At 44.4% G+C, this 24231-nt stretch overlaps 1 protein-coding gene across 1 annotated transcript; it reads left to right on the plus strand.

The window, feature by feature from the left end:
- The first annotated feature begins 172 nt into the window (after positions 1 to 172).
- On the plus strand, positions 173 to 3247 carry LOC127034978 (uncharacterized). The gene is made up of 3 exons (XM_050924385.1): positions 173 to 526; positions 1327 to 1735; positions 3244 to 3247. The coding sequence occupies exons 1-3, from the start codon at positions 334 to 336 to the stop codon at positions 3245 to 3247; spliced, it is 606 nt and encodes a 201-aa protein (XP_050780342.1). The 5' UTR covers positions 173 to 333.
- The last annotated feature ends 20984 nt before the right edge of the window (positions 3248 to 24231 follow it).

Below are 24231 nucleotides of genomic sequence, written 5' to 3' on the forward strand. Positions count from 1 at the left end.
ACCATGCCTCCACGCACCAAACGAGCCCCAGCATGGACCAATGCAGAGCTGCAGGACCTCATTAGTGTGTGGGGAGAAGAGGCTGTGCAAACACAGCTGCGCTCCAGAAGGAGAAATTATGATACGTATGGTCAGATATCGCAGTCCTTGATGAGAAGGGGTCATGAACGGGACGCCTTGCAGTGCAGAGTAAAAATTAAGGAGCTGAGGAGTGCGTACTGCAAAGCCCGTGAGGGAAATCGCCGCTCAGGAGCTGCCCCCACAACCTGCAGGTTTTACAAGGAGCTGGATGACATACTTGGGTGTGACCCCACCGCGAATCCTAGGAGCACGATGGAGAGTTCAGAGCAGGGAGAAGTGGGGGATGGTGTAGAGGACGGAGACAGTGAGGCTACTGGCATGGAGGGAGACACCCCGGAGTCCCAGGACACATGCAGCCAAGATCTCTTCTCCAGCCTGGAGGAGGCTAGCCAGTCGCAGCAGCTGGAAGCTGACGGTGAGGAGGAAGCTGAGGATCGTGCTCGTGGTAAGTAGATTTCAATGTTTTGGGAGAGGAGGATTTTGGTTATGGCTGCCTGCATGCATGCCTAAACGTGGAATAGCCCATTGATTTGATCTATCCTTCCCCGCGGTTTGCTCTGGTGTCCCCCGAACCCCCTCTCCAAGCAGGTATCCTTCCCCGCGGTTTGCTCTGGTGTTCCCCACCCCCCCCTCCAAGCAGGCATCCAGCCCCGCGGTGTGCTGCCGTGTTCCCCACCCCCCCTCCAAGCAGGTATCCTTCCCCGCGGTGTGCTCCGGTGTTCCCCGAACCCCCTCTCCAAGCAGGTATCCTTCCCCGCGGTTTGCTCTGGTGTTCCCCCCCCCCAAGCAGGCATCCAGCCCCGCGGTGTGCTGCCGTGTTCCCCAGCCACCCTCCCAGCACGGAGGCAGCCACGCGGTGTGCAGGCATCCAGCACCGCGTTTCCACCCCCCTCCCCCCTCAGTATCAGGACGGGTTGAAAGCGGACCAAAAAAAAACCCCAACCCCCCAAGCACCTAGCTCACCACCTTCCTGTTCACTACTGTCCCTTCTTCAGGACACCAGCTACCCCCTGTACCCACTGCTGATAAACCCCAGCGACCCAGTGGTCAATTCCCACTCCCAAGGGGTAATTTTTGCTAAAAACACTCACCCCATTGCTCGCCATGACTTAGCTTGCTTGCCCTCTCTGTGTTATGTGAGGTATGTGAGAAGGATGCTACCTAAAGTCTCAAAAGTCCTTCAAAATTTGATAATAAACAATGATGCCTCTGTGTATTACATGTTTCTATCTCTCTGTTTTCTAGGGACCTTGACTACTGCAGCTGTATCACCGCCCTCACGTAGGTTGCAGAACTTGAGACGCAATCCTAGGAAATCAAAAGAGGAATTGATCAAGTCTGTTCTGAGCCACTACAACAGGGAAAGTAGGAAGACAGAGGAATGGAGAAGCAGTGTACAGGAGTGGAGAAAGACTGTACATGAATGGAGGCAAACAGAAAGCAGGAGAAAGGAATTGTGTAGGCAAACAGAAAGCAGGAGAAAGGAATTGTCTGCCAAAAAAACAACAAAGCAGATGATAAGCCTCCTGTCTCGCCAAACTGAGTCTTTCGAGTCTCTTGTAGCCATGCAGACAAATATGTACCGTGCTAACCCACAGCCCTCCCAAAGCCCTCTTCCTTGTCACCCTGTATATTCACAAGACAACTTTCTCCAGCAGCCATTTCCTTATTATCCCCAGCTGCCCCCAACACCTATAAGATAACCTACTAGCCCTGATAACTATAATTCTTACCCTGTTCACTCCACCCCCATCATTCTGCAGCATAGTAATGCTGAAGTGCAACAGACAGTGAATATTGATCAAAATAGGACATAGTAAAACCTGTAAATGTACTGTCAACCACCCCTACCCCCTTGCATGTTTTGTACTGTATGTTGAATAAAGTTTTTTTTTTCTATTTCTTTCACTACGTTTTATTGCTGCTGGAAGTGGTAAATAATACACAATGAGGTAGAGCAAAGCACATCAAATGCATCAAACATTACTGCTGGCTCTGAGCATCAAATTGCTCCCTTAAAGCATCCCTAATCCTTGAAGCCCTTTCCTGGGCCTCCCTATTAGCCCTGCTCTCTGGCTGAGCAAACTCATTCTCCAGGCGTCTAACCTCGGAGGTCCATTCCTCACTGAATCTTTCACCCTTCCCTTCACAAATATTATGGAGGGTGCAGCACGTGGACATAACAGCGGTGATGCTGCTTTCCATCAAATCTAGCTTCCCATAAAGACACCTCCAGCGAGCTTTCAAACGGCCAAAAGCACACTCTACAGTCATTCTGCACCGGCTCAGCCTGTAGTTGAACCGGTCCTTGCTCCTGTCAAGCTTCCCTGTATATGGTTTCATGAGCCATGGCATTAAGGGGTAAGCGGGGTCTCCAAGGATCACAGTGGGCATTTCCACGTCTCCTACTGTGATCTTGCGGTCTGGGAAAAAGGTCCCGGCCCTCAGCCTCCTGAACAGGGCACTGTTCCGAAATATGCGTGCATCGTGCACCTTTCCAGGCCATCCTGAGTAAATGTCAGTGAAACGCCCACGGTGATCCACAAGCGCTTGCAGAACCACGGAGAAATAACCCTTGCGATTAACATACTCTGATGCCAGGTGGGGTGGTGACAGAATAGGAATATGAGTCCCATCTATTGCCCCTCCACAGTTAGGGAACCCCATTTCCGCAAAGCCATCTACAATGTCCTGCACGTTCCCAAGACACACGGTTCTTCTTAGCAGGGTGCCATTAATGGCCCTGCAAACTTGTATCAGCACCATTCCAACGGTAGACTTCCCCACTCCAAACTGGTTCACCACCGATCTGAAGCAGTCTGGAGTTGCCAGCTTCCAGATTGCAATAGCCACCCGCTTCTCCACAGGCAGGGCAGCTCTAAATCTCGTGTCCCTGCGCCGCAGGGTAGGGGCGAGCTCAGCAAACAGTGCCATGAAAGTGGCTTTTCTCATCCGAAAGTTCTGCAGCCACTGCTCGTCATCCCAGGATTGCAGGACGATTTGATCCCACCACTGAGTGCTGGTTTCCTGAGCCCAAACACGCCAGTCCAGGGAGCTGAGCACATCTGTTACTGCCACAAGCAATGTACTGTCTTCACAGTGAGGCAATTCAATATCATCGTCTGACTCACTGTCACTCTCACTATCACTCACTTTTTGCAGGTGAAGGAATAGCTCCACTGCCAAGCGCGATGTGCTGGCAACATTCATCAATAAGGTCGTCAGTTGCTGAGGATCCATTTTTAAAAAAATTCGCAGAAAAAGCGCTGTACAGTCACAATGCTGCCACACTGCTCCGCATGTGTAACAAAGCACCGCTGGGCGTTGGAACAGGAACAGGAAGCGGAAAGACAATCACACTTCCTTCCCCTTCCCACAAGCCACAGCGCCGATATGGGACGAGGTGCTCTGTGGGATAGCCACCCACAATGCACCACTCCCAACAGCGCTGCAGTGTGGCCACATCTAACATCATTTGCAGCGCTGGTTGCTGTAAGTGTGGCCACTCTGCACCGCTGGCCCTATACAGCTGTACTAACACAGCTGTAACAACCAGCGCTGCAAAATTGCAGATGCAGACATACCCTAGGAGTCACTTGTGTGCAACAGGTTAACAGATAGATGTGGTCCTGGAACAGACTGGTCATTTCAGGCTCTGAATCCTTACTAAGCTTAAAAATCAGATCAGGATGATTAAACAAAAAGACAGTTATTTTAAGAGATGAGCTGGAAATAAACTTGTGTCTGTGCTAATTTTTCTTTTGGCAGAACTAATTCATTCTTGGCCTTCACAAGATAGTCTTTTACATTTGATTTAAAATTGGATTTGGGCCTCTGGGGATATCTTATGTCAGCCTCTGTAATATAGTATCTGCAGGAAGACAGAGATAAAAAGTCACTTTCACTTAAAGGCAGAGATCTTTTCTCCGGAATCTAATATGGATTTTCACATTCTCATTCCCTCTTGTACTTTAGATCACTGTATCCATAGGCGGCAGGTTATATGGGCTCGAGGTGCCCGGGCTCCAGGAATATTCAGGGCTGGGGGCCCTGCTCCAGCAATATTTGGAGCTGGGTCTCTCCCCGGCCCTGCCTGGATTGGGTCCCGGCCCCGGCCCCGGTCCCTGTGGGTCTCCCCCCACCGCCCCGCCCCTCCGTGTCCCTGCCTGGAGCGGGTCCCGGCCTCCGCCTTACACCCCTCCCTCTGCATCCCCCCCCTCCGCCGTGTCCCTGCCTGCTCCTGCTGCCCGAGTAGAGCGGCTCCCGGCAGAACTGCTGTCTGCTGCTCAGAGTCCTAGCACCTGCCATCCACTAATGGCAAGGCAGGCTGCCCTTACCCTGCTCTTCTGCCGCAGCCCTGAGCCTCTCCAATGCCCCAAACCCCTCATTCCCAGCCAGAGCCCTCATCCCTCTGCACTTTGATCCTCATCCCCAGCTAGAGCTCTCATCCCTCCGCATCATGAGCCCCTCATCCCCAGCCAGAGCCCTCATCCCTCTGCACCCGAATCCTCATCCCCAGCCAGAGCCCTCGTCCACCTGCACCCTAATCCTCTGCCCCAGTCCTGAGCCGCCCCCCACAGCACGAACTCCTCATCCTCAGCCCCAACCCTCATTCTCCTGCACCCCTCACCCCCTCCTGCACACCCACCCACTGCCCCAGCCCAGAGCCTGCACCCAGCACCCAAACTCCCTCCCAGAGCCTGCACCCCTCACCCCTTCCTACACCCCCACCACCAGTCCAGAGCCTGCACCCAAACTCCGTCCCAAAGCTTGCAGCCCTCACCCGCTCCTGCACACCCACCTCCTGCCCCAGCCCGGAGCCTGCACCCAGCACCCAAACTCCTTCCCAAAGCCTGCACCCCTCCTGCACCCCAGACCTTCCCCCCTGAAACCCCGCCCAGAGCCTTAGGCAGGTGGAGGCAGGGTTGGGGGCGTGGGTTCTGGGTACCACCAAAATTTCTACAAACTTGCCTCCCATGACTGTATCTACTTTTTTTAAGTCACATTAGATAGGGCAAGATTATGCTAAGTGACCCCTAGAGAAATGGTAGAAGTAGAGATCCACTGAGATTCACGTCGCTATAAATGACCAACTACTAGCATTTCAGCAGAAAATGCCAGGAAACCTGCTCAGCAAATACAGAATGTATCTTCCTATTTCCTGAGTAGGCCAGGAAAATTTATTACATCCGTGCTCTGGGCTGGCTGCAGGTTACTACCTACAAAACCCTACATGACCTAACGTGTGTGTCTGTATCTCTCTTTCTGACCCATCACACTCAGTGCTCATTTGACACATATGGGCTCATCAATGCAAATACAAGGCTCAGTGGGGAGCTAGGGCATTAACATACAACAGGCCCCTGGCGAGGGAAAAAATCCAGTATGTGATAGACTGTCATAATGCATACACACAAGGGGGTTGAATCAAAGTTGCCTAAGCACCCTTAATTCCAGATGTTCCTGACCTGAACCCCTGACTTTGCAACAATTTCCTTTTAACAGTTTTTTTAAATGAAATATTATACGTATATTCTGTTATTTTAGTACAACTGAGGTTACTCATACTTACTATTAGTACAAACATAAGTGGCTTCTCTCAAAATTTAAGAGAAATGGCTTTTGTATAACCTTACTCAAGCATCACTTAGCAAAGATGGTGACAGCAAGGGCTCTTGGCTAGAAAAGTTCAGACTTTATTTCTGTAAAGTATACTGAGTAGATTAATAATATAGCACAGGGTTTTAAGTGGGGGGTGGAGGCTTTCCAATCCACTCAGTTATTCAGCACTTCTTCCTGCTTCAAACATGAGTACTAGCAGCTATACTAGACTAGTTCTAAAACCCAAGATGCCTCCCCTTCATGCATCATCACAGACCCTATCAAAATGACTGCTAAACTGGACTGCATTTCCCAGCCCACATTGATCTCAGAGAGAGGCTAGGTAGGCACAAATTCTTACTCAGGCCTTGGCTACACTGGAGAGTTGCAGCACTGGTAGTGGCTTTACAGCGCTGCAACTTACTCCCCGTCCACACTGGCAAGGCACATACAGCGCTGTATCTCTCTGGCTACAGCACTGGTTGTACTCCACATGGACAAGAGGAATAAAGAGAACAGTGCTGGTGCTGCAGCGCTGGGGTGCCAGTGTAAACAGCGATTAATCTTACTTTGCTGTAACTGACCTCCGGAATTTTCCAATAATGCGTTTAACTAGAGAACTCTCTTTGTTTTGTTATGATGCCTCTCTTTGTTTTGTTGTGAACTTGGGGCTCCGGGAGCTGCTTATCTAAAAAACAAACCCAGCTATTGTTTGCTGAAGCAGAGGCAGGCAGGGAATGTCCACAGCTAGTGTTTGCTTGAGGAGAGAAACAGCACGGCCGGGGGAGGGAGGGAGTCCGTTGGAGCAGCTGCTTGTCTGGTCTGAAGGCTATTTGGATTTAAGAGTGAATGAGAGAGGGGTGGGGGAAGTGGTCGGAATTTGCAAGGCAGGTGCTGACAGTGTCGGCTCCAAAAATCCACTCTCTCTGTCTCCCCCACGCTCCCTGTCACACTCCACCCCACCCCGTCTTTTGAAAAGCACATTGCAGCCACTTGAACGCTGGGATAGCTGCCCATAATGCACCACTCCCAACACCGCTGCAAATGCTGCAAATGTGGCCACACTGCATTGCTGGTAGCTGTCAGTGTGGCCACACTGCAGCGCTTTCCCTGCACAGCTGTACAAAGACAGCTTTAACTCCCAGCGCTGTACGGCTGCAAGTGTAGCCAAACCCAGAGGCCTTGGCTACACTGGCGCTTTACAGCGCTGCAACTTTCTCGCTCAGGGGTGTGAAAAAAACACACCCCGAGCGCTGCAAGATACAGTGCTGCAAAGCGCCGGTGTAAACAGTGTCGCAGCGCTGGAAGCGAGGCTCCCAGCGCTGCAAGCTAAACCCATCAGGATGTGGAGTACATGCAGCGCTGGGAGAGCTCTCTCCCAGCGCTGGCGGTGCGACCACACTCGCACTTCAAAGCGCTGCCACTGCAGTGCTGCTGCGGCAGCGCTCTGAAGTTTCAAGTGTAGCCATACCCTCAGTTTCACAGCAATTTACACAGTAGTTTAGGAAACACCAGCAAAACTTCAGGGAACTGCGCACCCTCATTCATTAGCACCTAAAATCATGACCTGTATCAGCAGCATAAAACACATTTTGTCCCATATCTCAGTAATAATCATACAAGGGCCATACAAACATAGAATTTAGTGCTAGGAACAGAACACTATAGATGGTGTAGGCATTCTCCTGTACTTTTCATACAGTAGTCCTTCATGTCCCTGAAACCATAAAGAGAATCCTCCTGTACAGGCAGGCTATGCTACAACCTAGGGTGGCAAAAGCATAAAAAACCCTTTTCATGGGGCAGTTTTCTCCTCTGCTTACATCAAGGTCTAGCCTAGCATATATATACATTCATGTTCTCATTTTCTCTCTGCTATCTGAGCAGACACTGTCCAATATCACATCCCTCCCTGCAGCAGCTTCGTACCACCGAGTCCCTGGTAAATAGCTGATTGAACTAAGCTAGTTCTGCCTAGGCTGCAGCTAGGTCAGGCAGAGCCAGCTGAATGCAATTTCAGTGTACCCAGAGTGGAGACCAAATCAATTCTTCTCTAGAAAGGGAAATGGGTATAGGAGATATGGATTCAAGTACTTTCTCTGAATCAGACATTGAGAACATGGAAGGGGGGTGGGTCAAGAGAATGGAGGTGCATGCCTGAGGGGAAACATTGGAAAGAAAGTCTGAACAATTGCATAAGTTTGTAGGGGTAGAGTGTGTGAATGGTGTGAGAAAAATAGAGAGGAAGAAAAGAAAGGGGAAGCGGGAAAGGTTTGGATTTTTTAAAAATCCCAGTGAGAAAAAAGAAACGGAAAGAGCCGGAAAGATGGAAGAGTGATACAAGAAAATAACCAAGTGGTAGAAAAAGAAGGCAGAAGAGATACTCCAATATGTACAGTCACCAGAAAAAGGAACGACTATGGAGACATAGTAAGTTTTTTAAACTGTTCACAGAAAGTTTACTGATGATGTATTAAATTAAACCTGTAGAAAGTACAGTACACCATGAGATGGGTTATAAAAGATGGAAGGTGAGGGGAAGACAGGGCTCAGATGGATTTTATCCACCTGAATGTCTCTGATAGGTTTTCTATGGAATATGAATGCTCAGTTTAGACATGCTCTTACTGCAGAAAATTCTCATTGCCTTGGGCTCTGCTTTCCATATAGTTGCAGAAATATCCCATAGTAGTTTAGGTGCTGAGATTTTCTATGGGGCAAATGCTGAAGAGACTGTTAATTAGAGAACAGATGTTCACTGGCTTGTGTGCTTGGCTGAATGTTAATATGTTCTGCACAGCACTAGTAAATAAGCCTTCTGCATTCACTACAAAGAACCATGAACTTAATGGGCCAAATTCACACCCATGACATGCAGCATAGCATCTGGGCTTAAAGTCTTGTAGGTAAGTTGAAATCTTTTATACAAGATGTGAAAAAAATGCTAAAACTAAAACCTGTCTCTTTCCAAAAGTGAAGTACAGCTCCTGTTATGTCACAGCAAGTCTGCACCAGATAGATTTCACTGAGATATGAATATATGTGAATACAGTTGCTCTAATTCAGGGGTAGGCAACCTATGGCACGTGTGCCAAAGGCGGCATGCAAGCTGATTTTCAGTAGTACTCACATTGCCCGGGTCCTGGCCACTGCTCTGGGGGCTCTCCATTTTAATTTAATTTTAAGTGAAGCTTCTTAAACATTTTTAAAACCTTATTTACTTTACATACAATAGTTTAGTTATATATTATAGACTTATAGAAAGAGACCTTCTAAAAACTTTAAAATGTATTACTGGGACGCGAAACTTTAAATCAGAGTGAATAAATAAAGACTCGGCACAGAACTTCTGAAAGATTGCCAACCCCTGCTTTAATGACTAAGACAATGTCTTGGTCCCTTTCTTAGTAAAAGGATGTTGCTTATTAGAGGGAATCTAATTCAGTGGACTCCATCCTGCCAGGCAACAGCAATATAAGGGCTGAATTGTAGCTGAGATGCTCTTTCAGCTCCAGTTATAGGTGTCTGAATCATCTTCTGGATGTACATGTAAACTCCCCTTGTTTAGTACATTAGAGTCAAAATCTGACAGTTAGAATCTGTTTATTTCAGGTTTTTGGGTGACAGGGTTCAGAGGAGAGGCGCCTTCTGATTATGATAGGTGGAGATTTTTTGTTTGAGTTTGTCTGATATCTATAGATTGCAGTTTGGGATTTGCTGCCAGCAATTTATTTATTTTATTTTATTTTAAATGTAAATGTACCTAGAGGCTTGGGAAATGGATGTTTTTCTTTATAAATATAAAAAAACTGATGATCATGGTGTTTGCATAAAGGACCACAGTGAAAGATGGCGAAGATCTACACTTCATATGGTACAAGCTAAATACCATGCTGTGTTTTCAGTATGCTCAGTATAGTTTTATGAAGTATTAACACTTCCAGCCAAGCACATCTATTATCAGTTTCTTTACCAAGTGGTGTTGCATCCTTCCTCAGTTACAGCTATGAGAAAGTGGTTTTGTTCAAATGGAAAACAAACTAATAGATTCTCTTATCTCTCATCTTTCTTTTGCAAGCAGATACTCCAATGATACAATGGGCTTGTGTAGCTAGGAAGGGGACACTTTTCTGGGAGCCCTTTTGTTAAACTGTTAGCAGCATAGTTAGTCCAGTGCATACTGACAAGAAGTATTGTAAATGGAGTACCCTTGACTTTCTAGTAGTAGATAGGGTGGGAGTCAGGAGAGCTGAACTGCTGTGTGACCTTGGGCAAATCACTTCACCAGCCTATTCATCTGTTTCCCCTCCCATGCTTGGTCTTTCACTAATTAGATTGTAAACTCTTTGAAACAAGGATGGTCGCTTGATAAGTATATGTACAGTGCCAAGCACAATGGGGTTCCTGATCTCATTTGAGGCTTCTAGGTGCTACTTTAATACAAATAATAATACTAAGTACACTTTGTACTGGTAGGAAGTCCTTGGAAAGGACTTGAACAGCATTTGTTAGTATAGGTCTTTCTATATAACTACAGCATCTATTATGTCAAAAGCTTTTACGGATACAATCTATACATCTGGATCATGACATCACTAGTGTAATGTTGTCACATCTAGGGAGGAAGGTGACTGTTCAAGACTGCACAGCAATATAACTAGGCTTGGCAGAATCCAGTTTTTTATATAGTTGTGATAGATAATTTTAACTTAAAAATCAATATTAATTTTCAGTTGTGCAAAAAAAAGTTTTTTAGATGATCAGTTTAAATTTTCACAGTTGGGGAAATTATGAACGGGTCAGACAATTATTTAATGAGTAGATGCTGAGATTAAAAAAGTTAAAGTTTTATAACAAACAGATTGTCATACCTCAATTTTAGCTTTAAATCAAACTTTAATAAGTTCTCAAGCAGCATTTTTCTTACTTTGCCAATTGTAAATTTCTGTTATCAAAGGAACTATTTTTTATTGGTTGGTGTGAATTGATGAATGTTGATTTCACCACAATTACTGATAACTGAAAATCTAATCTTACCAGTCTAAATATTCTCGGGGACAAAATATCAGAAATCTATATTTAGTTGGGAAGTACAAAGGAAACTTAGTCAGGTAGGCAGAAAGCAATTAACTCAGCTTTGCAAAATTCCATTTGCCCTCTTTCCTCAGGCAAATTATGTTTGGCTAGGCTGAATTAACTGATCTGGAATCTGACCAGCATAGTAAGGTTAACACCCTGATTCTTACTGAGAATGTCAAGGGATTATCAAAAACCCTTGCTGCACCTAGATATTCCTTAAATTGCTTACCCAAGAATTCACCTTGCTTAGTATATCGGACATAACAGCACATAGGCTGCCAGCCATGTAGGTACTGGGGGTAGTTCAGAAAGCTCTAACGCACTATATAAATATTAGGTCCTTTATGATAATTAATCGGGGAACTGTAACAGCAGGTTATACCTTTTTTTTGGAGCTGGTCATTAGGAATTATTTTAAAGCTCATACAAAGCTTTAAAGCTGAGGCCCTAGTGTCTCCGGAGTTTGTGATAGAGTCTTCCAAAAGGGACTCTGGAGTATTTCATGTTTCAGTTACTGTTGCTGGGGTTTGTACAAATCAGGGCAAGATTTGCTTCTTCCTCTGGTACTGTTGTGGTAGAAGGAACTTGTGAATTGCAAAGTCAGAGGAGATTCTTAAGTTGTGAGATCCCAAACTGTTGCTTATATTGCATGTGCCTAAGGTACAATTTATACTACAGGTATATCTAAATTAGGGGGACCAAGCTACTGCATGGTTGTTGCCTGACCTAGGTAAGCTACTGTAGTGTAAATGGGCACCTAATCATAACTGCATTAAAACCTTGGCTTTAGCCCAGATATTAGGCTCCTCTCTACAATTATGGGTTTTGAGCTGTTTCTCCTGTCTCATTTTCATTTGGATGTCTGAACAGAGCTTTGTTCAGAGGCCAGATGTTGACATAGTTGTGAAGTAAAGACCACTGAGTTGTTCTCAGGCTGGAAGAACTGGTTGCAAGGCATGATTGTTCAAGCCTTCAGTTTTCTCCTTTGGCACGAGATGGCATTGTTGCTCTTTAGCAGCACTTGAAAATGACAATTCTCTCTCAGAAAGGTTGGCACAAGCAGAGATAGCTTGGAGATTTCAGTTAGTGGTTTGTGCATTGCTGCTGTTATCTTTAAGCTTACACCTCCCTCCCCCATCCAACTCTGTCCCCCCTCCCCCCGCACTCTTGTAAACTCTTTGTAAGCCCTCCGGCTGTTTCATAGATAAAATGTGAAAAGAAAAACCACGGCGATCTCTCCAGTGGCTTTCGTTATCGCACCTCTCTAACAACTGCAGAATTTGCCTTTCGTTTCAAATTGGATTTAGCTGATCTTTGGAAAATAAAGCTGCGGTCTCCAGACTGACAACTGGACTGATGTGTCTTAACAATGAGTTATAACACACATTTCAGTAAATGAAGGACATAATAAGAGTGGCACATCTGCTTGCAATCGAAACCTCCAACTGCTGGAGAGTTGCAGCAGGCCGTAGAGATGGTGCAGGCCAGGAAAACTCATTTGTGTACAATGAAACTTGCTTACATTGTGCTAGTGCCCAAACTGTGCTAGGTGTGATGTGGGCAAGTGATTTTGCTCATAGCATAGTTATGGAAGCAACAGGCAGGAATTCAATCACTTTGTGTGAAGAACAGGTCATCTGTTCTCCAAAATTACAGCTCTGGGATGATTTAGTTGGGGTTGGTCCTGCTTTGATTGGATGCTTTGATGACCTCCTAAGGTCTCTTCCAACCCTAATCTTCTATGATTCGCTTATTCTTTGAGTGTGGAAAAAATGTTGAATTTACAAGTCAATCTGTTAATTAGCTTTGGTTAAAATTAATTTTTAAAATGGGCCTTTTAGGGCACCAAATTTCTTGCATCTTTTATCTCGGCACAGTTATTTGTCTATCCCAAAAACTGGCAGACGGGTAAGTCTTGGGTAGATAGTCTGACGTGGATAGATTTTGAAAAGCCTTCTAGGATTAATGATAAGACTTGACCTAGGCCATCTAGTCCATTGGCCTTTTCCAGTGCGGAATTGTTAATATGATTACATAGTTTTGATTTTAGTTCAATTTTAAAACTCCTAAACACTGGGACTGCTGTTGAAAAAAAAAAAAGTTCTAGACCCTAGTAGAGCTTATAGTGAGACAATGTACCTGCCATTTCAAATTAAAGTTTCCTTTTCTTAATTTCATCTAGTTTATGCTAATTAAAGTAATCTGGAGCACCCAAAATAATGCCTCTCACTGGGAGGTATGTTAAACCCGTCCAAATATTTACAGACCTCATCTTCCCCTTTAGTTTTCACTTAGCCAAATTGTACACACTATGCTTTGCTGTCTTCCTCTGTCCCCAATGAGCTAATCTTTGCAGCCTCATAATAATTTTGTTTCACTTCTTAGAACTCCCTCCAGTTTATCTATATCATCCTGGTAAGTGCCCAGAACTAGCTATAGTTTACTAGTCAGAGCTCATACCAGAACTGTATAGAAAAGGAGCATACAGCCCAATACTGTGTACTTGTCCTTTCAGTGGCCCTATTACATTGGGGACTCGTGTATCATTTGCTGTCCACTCACGCCCCCATCTCCTTTAGTTATTGCCTTCCAGATTTCTCTCTCTAGTTGAACATCTGTGTTTTGGATAATTTTCCTCCAGATGAACTAGCTTGCAGTTTTTTCCATGCTGAATCTCGTCTTTTTCTGCCTATAATTCTAAGCTCTCACGGTTGCTTTATAGTATTCCTCTGATGTGTTCAAAGTGTCCCAATTCAGTATTATCTGCAAATTTCATCACTGTCCTGGTTTACCCCTTGTGGTAGAACATACATGAAAACTAGAAGCAAGCCAAATGCTGATCTTTATGATACATTGTTGGACACCTACTGCCTTTTAACATGTCCTTTGTTTATAGTCCTTCTGACATTCTTCTATGTAGATTATGTGCACATATCCAAGCAAATTGAATTAATGTTATTCTTAAGTGCTTTAAAAACCCATATGTTTTTTATAAATTGTGGTTATGTTATCTTCTGGATGATAAAATTTTCTCTATCATTTTACAAGAGAGAGGAGTTAAGCTTACGGTAACTCCCACAGTCACATTTTCCTATTTGAAGAGCTGTGCCATGTTTACTTTTCTTCCATTTTTTGTTTCCTTCCACCTTCCTAGTTCTGCAGGATTCAACTGCATGGTAAGGAGAATATTTGTTAAATTTTGTGCGGTTAAATCCATGCCTCTAGCACTGTGAATATGCCCGTGAAAGGGCAAGTAGATTTAATTTCAAAGCATAACTTTGCAAAAACTTCTGTGATTTACAATTACGCATTTAAAACTGGATTAAATGAGCTTTAAGTGAATTTAGCTTTGTATCCTGGGGCTTATCTGTACATGAAACCTGTGGGGTAGGAATGTGTGTCTGAAGATGGACAAAAAAGGGTTCCCATGACATCCTCTTGCCAACATTACTACATTTTACACAAAATCCCTTCAACCCTAGCTTCCTAGTGGTTAGTAGTGCACAACACCTCTTGAGGAAGTCGTGGGGCTGGAGTCTAGGGCTATGTTTACACTGCTGTGTGGCCGCTCTTTGTCCCGGCGACAAAATAAAACCAATTCGAATGAGGGGTTGTAGCTTCATTGCTGGGACAGCATCTCCCACCGATGAAGTGCTGTCCACACCGGCGCTTTTTGTTGTTAAAATTTTTGTCGTTCAGGGGTGTGTATATTTTTTCCACACACAGTGCTGAGGGAGAAGGGAGAGGACTGTAAGCGCAAGGGGACAAGATCTCAAAGCAATAAGATTGCTGCTAGGTGATCTGTAGTGGCTTGATCTACTGCCCATTAAAGCCACCCATTGACTTCAATGGGTTTAGATCAGTCTAGAAGTGAGAGAGAAACCAAAGATGAGAATGAATAGCTAAGCATCATATTGGCATGATGTTCTTGTTTGAGCCCAAGTTGCCTTGAGATATTTCTATTCTCTGACCCTCACAAATTCCCCCTCTATTTTTACCCAGAGGAATGTAAGGCACTTGGAATTCATTAATAGTCATTGCAGATGACCATGTCTAGTGCTTAACTTTTTTTTTTTTCTTTGCACCCACCCACAAATGCTGTGCTGGAGCACAACCCCCTTGTGCACTCTATTGCATGCTACACGAGGATTTGTAAGATATGGGCTTGAAAATCTCCTTCATTCAGAGTCACAGTTCAGCATTCCTGGTAGACAGACAGACAGAGAGGAGAGTGTTTCCATCAAAGGTCCCCACGCTCACAGCTCCCCTTCCATACTACTCCAACTGTGTGGATTAAACTGTGTTATAGCTTTGGGGGTTCGGCGTCCTCCTCATTCATCACTGCATTGATAACTGATAGAGACAGTATTAGTTAAAGAACCAACTGCTGCAGTACCAAAATAAACAGGAGATGAAAGATAAGGCAGAGTCTCCTCGGTGCATACTAACCTTAAATGAAGGTCTGTTTGATAATGCTGCTGTTTTGATGTGCTAAATAGGTCTGTCTTAATGCCCCAGTGGATAATAAATCAAACATACATCCCAATGATGTCACGCCAAGATTATTGAGATTGGCAGCTGGCAAAGGGGGGAGGATAAGCCACAAAGAAGTTGTGCATGGAGAATGTTCTCAAGTCATCTGTTGTGGCAGGCAGCAAGCCTGTCTTCACAGCCTGTTCCTCTGTCAACATGCATTTAAAATCTCATCCAGTGATGCTTCCAGGAAGGCTGATAGTTCTTTCAAAGTCACCTTCCCCGTGTTGTAAATAATGTTCTCTGAGTTGTTTGTATGGAGATAGAGGCCTTTCAGGCACAGAGTTTGCAGCTCTCCACATGGCAGAGGCCACTCCCCAGTCCTTCCAGTTCTAGGGGAGCTCCCTTCAAAGATAGCCTTGAAGTGACAGAGGGAAAGAAGCTGCAGATGTTGTTCAGATGGTATTACTACCTAGGGTCCATGCATTAGCCAAGCTGTATTTGTTGAACACTTTCTCTCTTTTAAATTGTCCTTCAGGAAGGACCTCGTGACCTAATTATGCCTGCAGTTGTATCACTTAACTTGTCCCGCACTATAAGTGGCATGTGGAAGCAGGGAGCTCTGAGCACACATGCTCGCAGAAATTAACTAATAGAGAATGACGAGAGGTGGTGAGGGGTTTTTGTTTTAGAATAAGAAATCTTCTGGAGTGTTACTGATCCTCTAGAGGTGCCATTAGCTCGTGATAACCAAACCTTTGAAATGGCTTTATTGTCTTAATAATACAGTGGTGAAAGAAAATAGGGAATATGCCACATTTATTATTTATGCTGGTAAACTATGAACACTGGCAATTAGAATCTTTAAACCATGGGTTCATCAGAACTGTATTGCTCGTTTATTTCTGTTTAGAACATCCATCATGGCATCTGAATGCTCCTAGTGTCCCTGTCTGACCACACAAGCTTGCTAAAATAGTAAGCTTATCCTATAAAATACTGCCAAGCAGCAGGCCATCAGAATTAATATTGCAGGATGGAGACATAGTTTAACTGTAGGGATGGATGGGCTTTCCCTATTGTGGGTGATGTTGGAAATGAATGGTGCTTTACGCTATTTGATCTAATCTTACCTTAGGAAAAAATTCTGCCTTGGTTAAGAGCACACAGCCTCTGTGTTGCATAGTCATGCTGTGGCATCTGCTGTGTGCATCTGATCTGAACATGCTGCTTCCCTGCACACTTAATTGGTAAAATTGCCACCTATAAAAAAACATAGAGCAAACAATTCTGGTCCCTGGGACTGTAGCAGCAGTCTCTCTGTCTCTCTCCTTCCCTTGCAGTGTGGTTGGGAATCATGCTCTGCTAACACAAGGCAGTGTGGTGGAGATGCATGCTGAAACATGTGCATCATGACATCTACATCTGGATGGAGTATTTCACATTGAAATTTAAGGAGAACATGCAGCTAGTGAGAGAGAGCACTGTATTTTACAAGTTCTTTCCACACCGCTACATTCTACTCCCAGACTGTACTTTTCTTTTATTCTTGGTGCCTAGAACGTTGCCATGGGAAGGGGGGAGGGAAAAAGGCTTTCACAACAGAGGAAAATGGAAGGCGAGAAAGGGAAAGTTAATGCTTACATAAAATAAATTTGCCAAACCATCATATGACCACATTGCTTTCAATCCAATGGAAGCTATTTCAATAATCTGCCTGACAGCCCACTTTCTCATTCTGTGCGATCCATCCATTAGGTTGCAAACTTTTGGATCACTTCATCTTAGGAAGTAGGCAATAAGAGTAGGGATAGCTGGCTGTTGTATCTGCAGTAACTGTCAGCAGAGACTGGAGGGGAGAGTGAGAACAAGTGAACTTTTATTAATAGATTAATTCAATCAAATTTGAATTGGCATTGCAGAACAGATGAAGTGCCAACGTTTGAGGGTCACACACACAACATGCAAAGGTGTCTACACTAAGTATGCTCCTTGTCTTGAGCTGTGATGATTGATACTTGTGCACTTTGACTAGTCGAGGCAGTTCTACTTGAGTTGTCAGAAAATCTACCCCAACTGATCCCCTTCTGCATGATATTCAATTACAAAATGTTACATTATCAAACTCACTTATTGCTCAATAGCGTGTGTGATGCTACTGCCTCTTGCATGCCTATATGCCCCACCTGGGGTTTCCCTCAACTAGCTATGTGGAGGTAAAAAGTATCTGCTCCTTGTCTCAGTAGGATTTTACATTAAGATAGCTAATGATGTAAAAACACACTTAGCCACTCTGGGCTGCGAGGGAGACAAGTCAGTGGATGAACACACAGTGTTACTAGTTTAACAAAACACAATATTAGTATGAGTATGTATAAGGTTAGTGTGTCTGAAATCTTTCTCCATTATGTAGGATCCCCCTTTAAAAGGCCGGAATGCAAAACAAAAGGGGCTGTTGTGCTGTAATTCATATTATGCTGGGGGTTAAGGGTGCAATTTGTTCTAGGGCAGAGGGCCAGCTCACGGGCCTCTACATCACTTTAACCCATAACATGGAGTGTAAATTGCATAGGCCCATTGCACTGGAGTAAGTTTCCCTACAACTTCAGCATAATTAATACTAATGTGTTAGGCTGGGCTGTTGGTATCCTGACCACTGTTGGGCAATAACAAACCCACCTCGTGACTGGTAGCGTGGAGGCACACTCCAACTGACTATGGAAATATACAAAGCCATGTGATTTTGCACAGAGGAGTGGTGCTAGGTTATAGCTGTTGGGCATATGAACTGCCTCAGAACAGAAGGGAGATATAGCACATGCTGTCACTCATGATATTTCTGCAAAAGCTCTGTTTAAGTCTGAGTTTCTTTTAAAATCTAAACCCAGTAACACTTGCTGAGATCATTAGCTGGCAGCCTGAGGCAGCTAAGAGTGTATGGTTGCTTCAAAAATTAATTCCCCTCATTGGTGTTATTTGAGTCCAAACCCTTGAAATGTCTAGTGTACCCATGTCTTTCTCTCATATAATTTTATACCTGTTGGCATGTCTTTCATTTGGATCCATGTGCTCCCACTGGAGACTTGATTCAAACTGTTTATTAATCCACAATAATGCACAGGTGTTCATGATGCATCCTGGATCTCCACATTTACAACCTGTCCCCAGGTATTCATATTACATAGGCAAAAGGAAAAAGTCAATCTCTTTCCCAGTGGTGATATTCTCTCCGTGAATGAATAAACCGAGTCAATTTCTTTTGAGTGAGTTTAAGCTTCTTGGTCCTGTACGTCCCTTCTTGGTGAAAGTATAAGTGACCCCAGTTGGGCTGTCTGTAGGATTTGAACTTGGTACCTTCAGCACTAAAAGCATGAGACTCTAGCACTGCATTAAAGAATTAAGAACTGTAGCTAGCATCTGTAGGAGATTCATTAATCTCCTGTGTGAGCTAGCCACTAGAGCAACCATGAATTTTTAGCTGCCCCCAGACTGCCAGCTATGATCTCAGCAAGTGTTACTGGGTTTAGAGGGGGACAAAGCCCACACTTAGTGCAGGCTACACAAGTGTGACTAGAATCTACAGACGGGTGCAAAGTTAAATGCTGAGCAGCAGTAAATCTCATATGTCCTTGCTTTCAAGAATGCAAGGTGAGAGAGTTGGGGTCATGGGCAGAGAATGGATTTAAGTGCAATCCTCAGCACACAAAACAATGCACTTAAGTATGTTTCCCTTTTAAGCATTGCCTACTAGTTAATGCAGACCTGGGGTCCCTGCTACTCCTTATCTTGCTCATCACTTTCTGCCTTGTATACACATGTGCAACATTCTGTGCCTGCATTGCTCAGAATCAAGCCCTAGGATCTCACAAGCATGGAACAACAAGAGTTTGTGAAGGGAGCTGGGTAACCCCTCTACATAAAACATTCATGCAAGCTGCCTCTGCAGCATCCGCAGTTCCCCATAGTCCTGACTTCTTCAGGACCCTCTGCTGTTCCAGGCGTTAGGCCCTTCCTCAGCAGTAGTCATTGTATAACAAATAGTTATGGTAGAAGCTACACGGCACTTTAAATCTTCTAAACCATATGCTCCAAATGAAATAAATAGGAAAAGGCCCCAGCAAGATTAGACCTATTAACTAAAGGCCAAATTTTAGTGGCTGAGGGTGCAGAAGAGTGCAAGGAGTCTCTTCTGACCAATGTCCTTGTGCAGAATGTGTCTGTAGTGTGGCTGTCTGCTTTCTTTGGGCACAAAGCAGAATGGGAGGGTTTCCTGTTGGTGATGCAGCCAGGGCTAATAGGCCAAAGATGATACGTTAGTGTTGGCTGGAGTTATGTGTGGGGTCCTGCCCTACCCACCAGCTAAAGGCAGTCAAGCAGTGCTGGAGGAGTTCATTTTGTAGTAAATACCTTTTCCTGAGTACACACCACCTTCCTGCCCCGGATGCTCCTGGAGGAGTTATGCCTTATGCAGGCTGAATATCTTCCCTCTACCATTGCTCGTTTGCCACAGCTGCTTACAGCCCAGTGAGTGAGCCATAATTTATCCCAGAGCATCTCTATGAGCTGACACACTTAGCTTGCCATTGCTCATAAATTATAGGCAGGATGTGCCTCTGTCACCCTCTGACTTTTTTTCTCTGAGGGCAGGTCTGCCTCTGACTGCTACATTTTAATTCAGACTGTCAGATAACCAGTGGTAATCCCCCAAAACCTAGGCACCTTGCCCATCTGCCTTAATCTGGACACCCTAGAACAGGATTCCACTGTGTTAGAGGAAATGCTTCTGACTCCTCTCTCACATGTATCTGGGGGAGAAGGAAAGTGTAGTTTGGATCAGAGCACTGCAGCTTTATCAGTGTAGATGTTCTGCTCCATGTGGCATAACAGCCTCAAGTCCTTTTAAACCTTGACATAAATATGTAGTGATAAGATAAGCCTGGTTATCCTGTACCGGTTACTCCAGATAAGATAAAGCCTTTTATGCTTTAAAACAGGACTCCAAGTTTCTGCCCCTTTTTTATTTTTTTATTTTGAGCAACCTCTAGAAATGGTTCCGTTTATAAGGGGAATGGTCGCGTGGGAGCAACAGGGATTATAAACATGGCTTTCAAAACCTACCCAAAACACACAAAGCCGCCTGTTCTCAGACCAAACAATTAATCTGGTTGATGGTCCCTTTCAATCTCAAAGAGCTGCTGGGCCAGTAAGAGGCAAAATTATTGCAGTACGTGGGTTTGCCTAGGGTTAGTTTACTAGAACTGTGTGCACACTGTAATATTTCAGTGATTACAGAGGCCAGTTCTGGGATAGTTAACATGAAATACCATATTATGGAGGCACTAGTTTAGACTCCACAATTAAGTCTCAGTTTCATTTTGCACTTAAAGGAAGGATTCACCCTCTTTGTTTTGTATGAAAAATACAGTGTATCCTCACCAAGCTTAAACATTTACCCTTTGAGTACAGAATGCATTTTCTGAGAACATACAGGAAGTCCATCAGAGTTAATTTTAAATGGGTCCTTTGCAAAATTTAGCATGTTAATTTTTGTCCCAAATGATCTTAAACAGAATAACGCGGACTTTAAATTTTCCATATAGTTAAAATAAATTAATCTTGTGCGTAGGCTAAATTTGAAGAAATTAAGTAAGTTTATTAACGGTGGTTGTATCTAATTGCTATGATTATACAGCAGCTAGACAGCGTCAAGTAACTCTTATATTTGGCCATTCTGACATCAGAGAACTCAACCAATTGCCCTGCTTCTACAGCTAATTTGCATGTTAGTTGTAAAAAGTCCGTGGTATAACTGCAAGATATCTCAGTGATAGATTACTTGGACCAGCTCTCTTTGCTCTTGAAGAAATATTCCAGGCCTGCATACTAGCTTGAGCATCCGTGTGTGAAAGGCTCCCCATGGCACTGTAGTGTCAGTACTGAGGCAGCATTGCTGGAGGAACTGAGACACAAATGCAAAGGAAACCTTTAAAGCACCAAGGCATTTAGACTCTGGGACTGGGTGCTCCCTGCCTCCTCTTTACATAGGCAGACTGGTGTTGACACAGCCTTTTAAACCAGTAAGTTAATTACAAAATAAATCCCAGATCCACCAGTACACTTTCAGCCTGCTTTGCATCTGTAACTTGCTAGTGGTACGTGTTACCCATCCTCTCTGTGCCCAATCTATAGAGGATGGGAATCTGTGACTGCCCCAAATAGTGTGTCTTGGCTTGTTAGCTTGAGTTGAAGAGGATCATGGTTTTAGTTCTGAAGGTCCCTTGTCCATTGACCACTCAGTGTTCCAGTGAGGCAAAGTGGCTATAAATCCAATTTAACTGGCTAGTGTGCTCTGACTGCTTTGAGCTGCAATGGTGTACCAGGGAAGCTGCTGTACAGTAATGCCAAAAATAGGGGCTGGGGGTGTCTTTAAAAATCAGTTTAATCTAAAATCTCGGATCACAAATGTTAAATGTTTTAGTCACAATTCTATGGTTACTGCATGATACTGTCACGGGGTAGCATTATGATAGTTTCTGGTTTCTTAGCTGTTCATTTCTTATCTGAGCACGTCTGGGTTTTGTTCTTTAAGCACAACCTTAAGTCTGGATTTACAATGCTTGGTTTTAGGATAACTACATCATCCCTGAAACTACTTTCACTCTTTAATTACTGATATGTACTCTCAAGCTTAACCCTCTCTAAATGTAGGGTTTGTGTTTGTGTGGTGGTATTTGGTTTGGGAATAGGACTATGATACTGATATTACTGTAATTGAGTGTGGCTGATTCCTTTGGGTGATAGAATCAACAGGGAATGTGGCACTATGTAGTGTCCTGCAGTATGTTTGGCAACTGTGCACTCTAGCATGGAGCTCAGACCTCTCATTGCACACATGAGCAAGTGGACTTCCTGACAACTGCAAACATTTTGGTGCTCATTTCACAAGTGAGCAGAGGCTGAGTGTGTGGTACATGACACACAAGAAGGCAGCTAAAGCTTAAAATACCACAGCCATGTGTTACAGTTCTTAACTGCCACAAATGTGTTTGACATGGACTGAATAGAGTTAGAAATGATCTTGTTGATCACTCTAAGTTCACACTAAAATTTTATGTTTCGTAGCAAAATGTAACCCTTCGCTTTTCCTGTTACTTATAAGGAGTATTGTGGACAGAGCAGATAACTTCTAGATTGTGTTTTTCCAAAACTGTCACTGATTTGGGTCCTGGCTCCACTGTGACCAGTCTATTGGAGTTACATCATAGACTCTCCATCGGGGGATCACATATGGGTTTCAGGAAGTTGTGACCATCCTACCCTTCTAATATTGCTAGATAGAGAAAGTTGAGAGCCACTGAATTATAGCAATATAGTGCCAGGTGCAGTTCAAACAATGTTTGGTCTCTCCAGTACAGATGGGACCAAACTGGGTCTTAATGCTGTCACTAAATATCATGGTGGCCCTGCAGAGTCCAAGGTTGTTACACAACTCAGGAATATTTTAGGGCTGAATCCCACCTGTGCAGATGATGCTTAGTCACATAAGACAATTCTTTTGTAACCAGGTCCCCCAACGTGGTGGATTCCCATAAGGTTGATGAGACCTGGCAAGTCATTTAGGCAAAAGTTTTCAAACTTAAGTGCCTCTAGAAGAGGACTCAGCACAGGTGTCCTTCTCATTGCTGAATGTGGCTTAGCAGCTTTCCTCTCTAGCATCCCCTGATGACCTTTGCTCTGGTGCTGGGTGGTCTTCCTTTTCCCATGACTTGATCCTCCAGCCCAGTCATGTCAAAGTCCACATAAAACAATACCCAAAATTCCAGTCTCTTCTGCCCCCTTTTCTTGGTGTTATTAAGACCCATGGGTCCTCACCCCCTGACATTCAATGTATACCACTCAAAGAAATCCTTACTCAAGTAAGTGTTAACACACTCAACTCCCAGTACTTTACTGAACCTGTCTTGGGTTCACCACAGTGAGAACCCCTCCTCTCCCAACCTCTTGGTAGGTCTCAGTTCTATATTGAGCCCCCTTTCAGGCCTGTTGCAGTGAGAATCACCATTTCCTGTAGCCTTTGCCTTTTAACTGTCTGTGCCTAGGATTTTCCCTGCCTCTAGCAGCCTTCCTTGCCATCCTCAGCTTCCCAAGCTTCCTCTCTAGATCCCATTTCTCCTCTTCATCAGAGCTTCTCACTTAATGTCTCAAGCTCAGCTTAATATCTGCAAAAGTTCTTTCTTACTCATTTCATAGCATGGCTTCTTCCTGGCTCCTCTAGCTCTGGCTCCAAACTTCAGGCTTCTCTTAGCCTTTAGCCCGAGGGAGAACTCCCAGCTATCTCTCATTAAGATCTCCTTTCTGAGCCACTTCCACTGCCTTTTACTCCTGCCTCTATGAAGACCCAGCTGGGTTAGATTACCAGTTATGCCTGATACCCCTCCAAGTGCCACTCAATGGCCTAATTGGGCTCAAGCTCCTGTTAATCCCTGGTTAATCACTGTGCAGGGTTTACACACTCCATTACAGTGCCTCATGTTAGGCAGCTATATGCTCACCTAACTGATGAGATAACACCCACAGCTCTTGCTAACTCTGAAAATCAGGCCACTTTTATTGAGGATGCTAAATGTGGCCTTAGCCTCTCTGTGGCTCAGTTAACCTTCTCATAAAATAAAGATATCTTCCTTGCAGGGATGCTAAATGGTCTAATGTTGGGATGCCATGTTATCCTAAAATTAAAAGGCACAGTGTACAGTCAAAGTATTAATATTACTGCAAGATATTACAGAGTGTTTATACTCTCTGAATCCCATTAAAGGATTTATATCCTCATTTATCAGTGATCTTCTTTCCCACAGTTGTGGAAGTCTGGCTGGCCATCTTCCATGTTGTTCCGACCACTCAGACTATGTTGACCGTTGAGGACTTTAAGGGAAATCTCCCACCATCCGGTGTAGGTCTAGATGACCCAATGGTAAAAATGCAGGCTCTCACTGTGGG

Source organism: Gopherus flavomarginatus, chromosome 15 (genome assembly GCF_025201925.1).
Source record: "Gopherus flavomarginatus isolate rGopFla2 chromosome 15, rGopFla2.mat.asm, whole genome shotgun sequence".
Classification (NCBI taxonomy): domain Eukaryota; kingdom Metazoa; phylum Chordata; order Testudines; family Testudinidae; genus Gopherus; species Gopherus flavomarginatus.

Bases quoted from the DNA above. Each gene is read 5' to 3' on its own strand.
- LOC127034978 (XM_050924385.1), top strand. From the start codon at position 334: ATGGAGAGTTCAGAGCAGGGAGAAGTGGGGGATGGTGTAGAGGACGGA. The intron at 527-1,326 runs GTAAGTAGATTT...TCTGTTTTCTAG, and splicing joins AGCTGAGGATCGTGCTCGTG to GGACCTTGACTACTGCAGCT.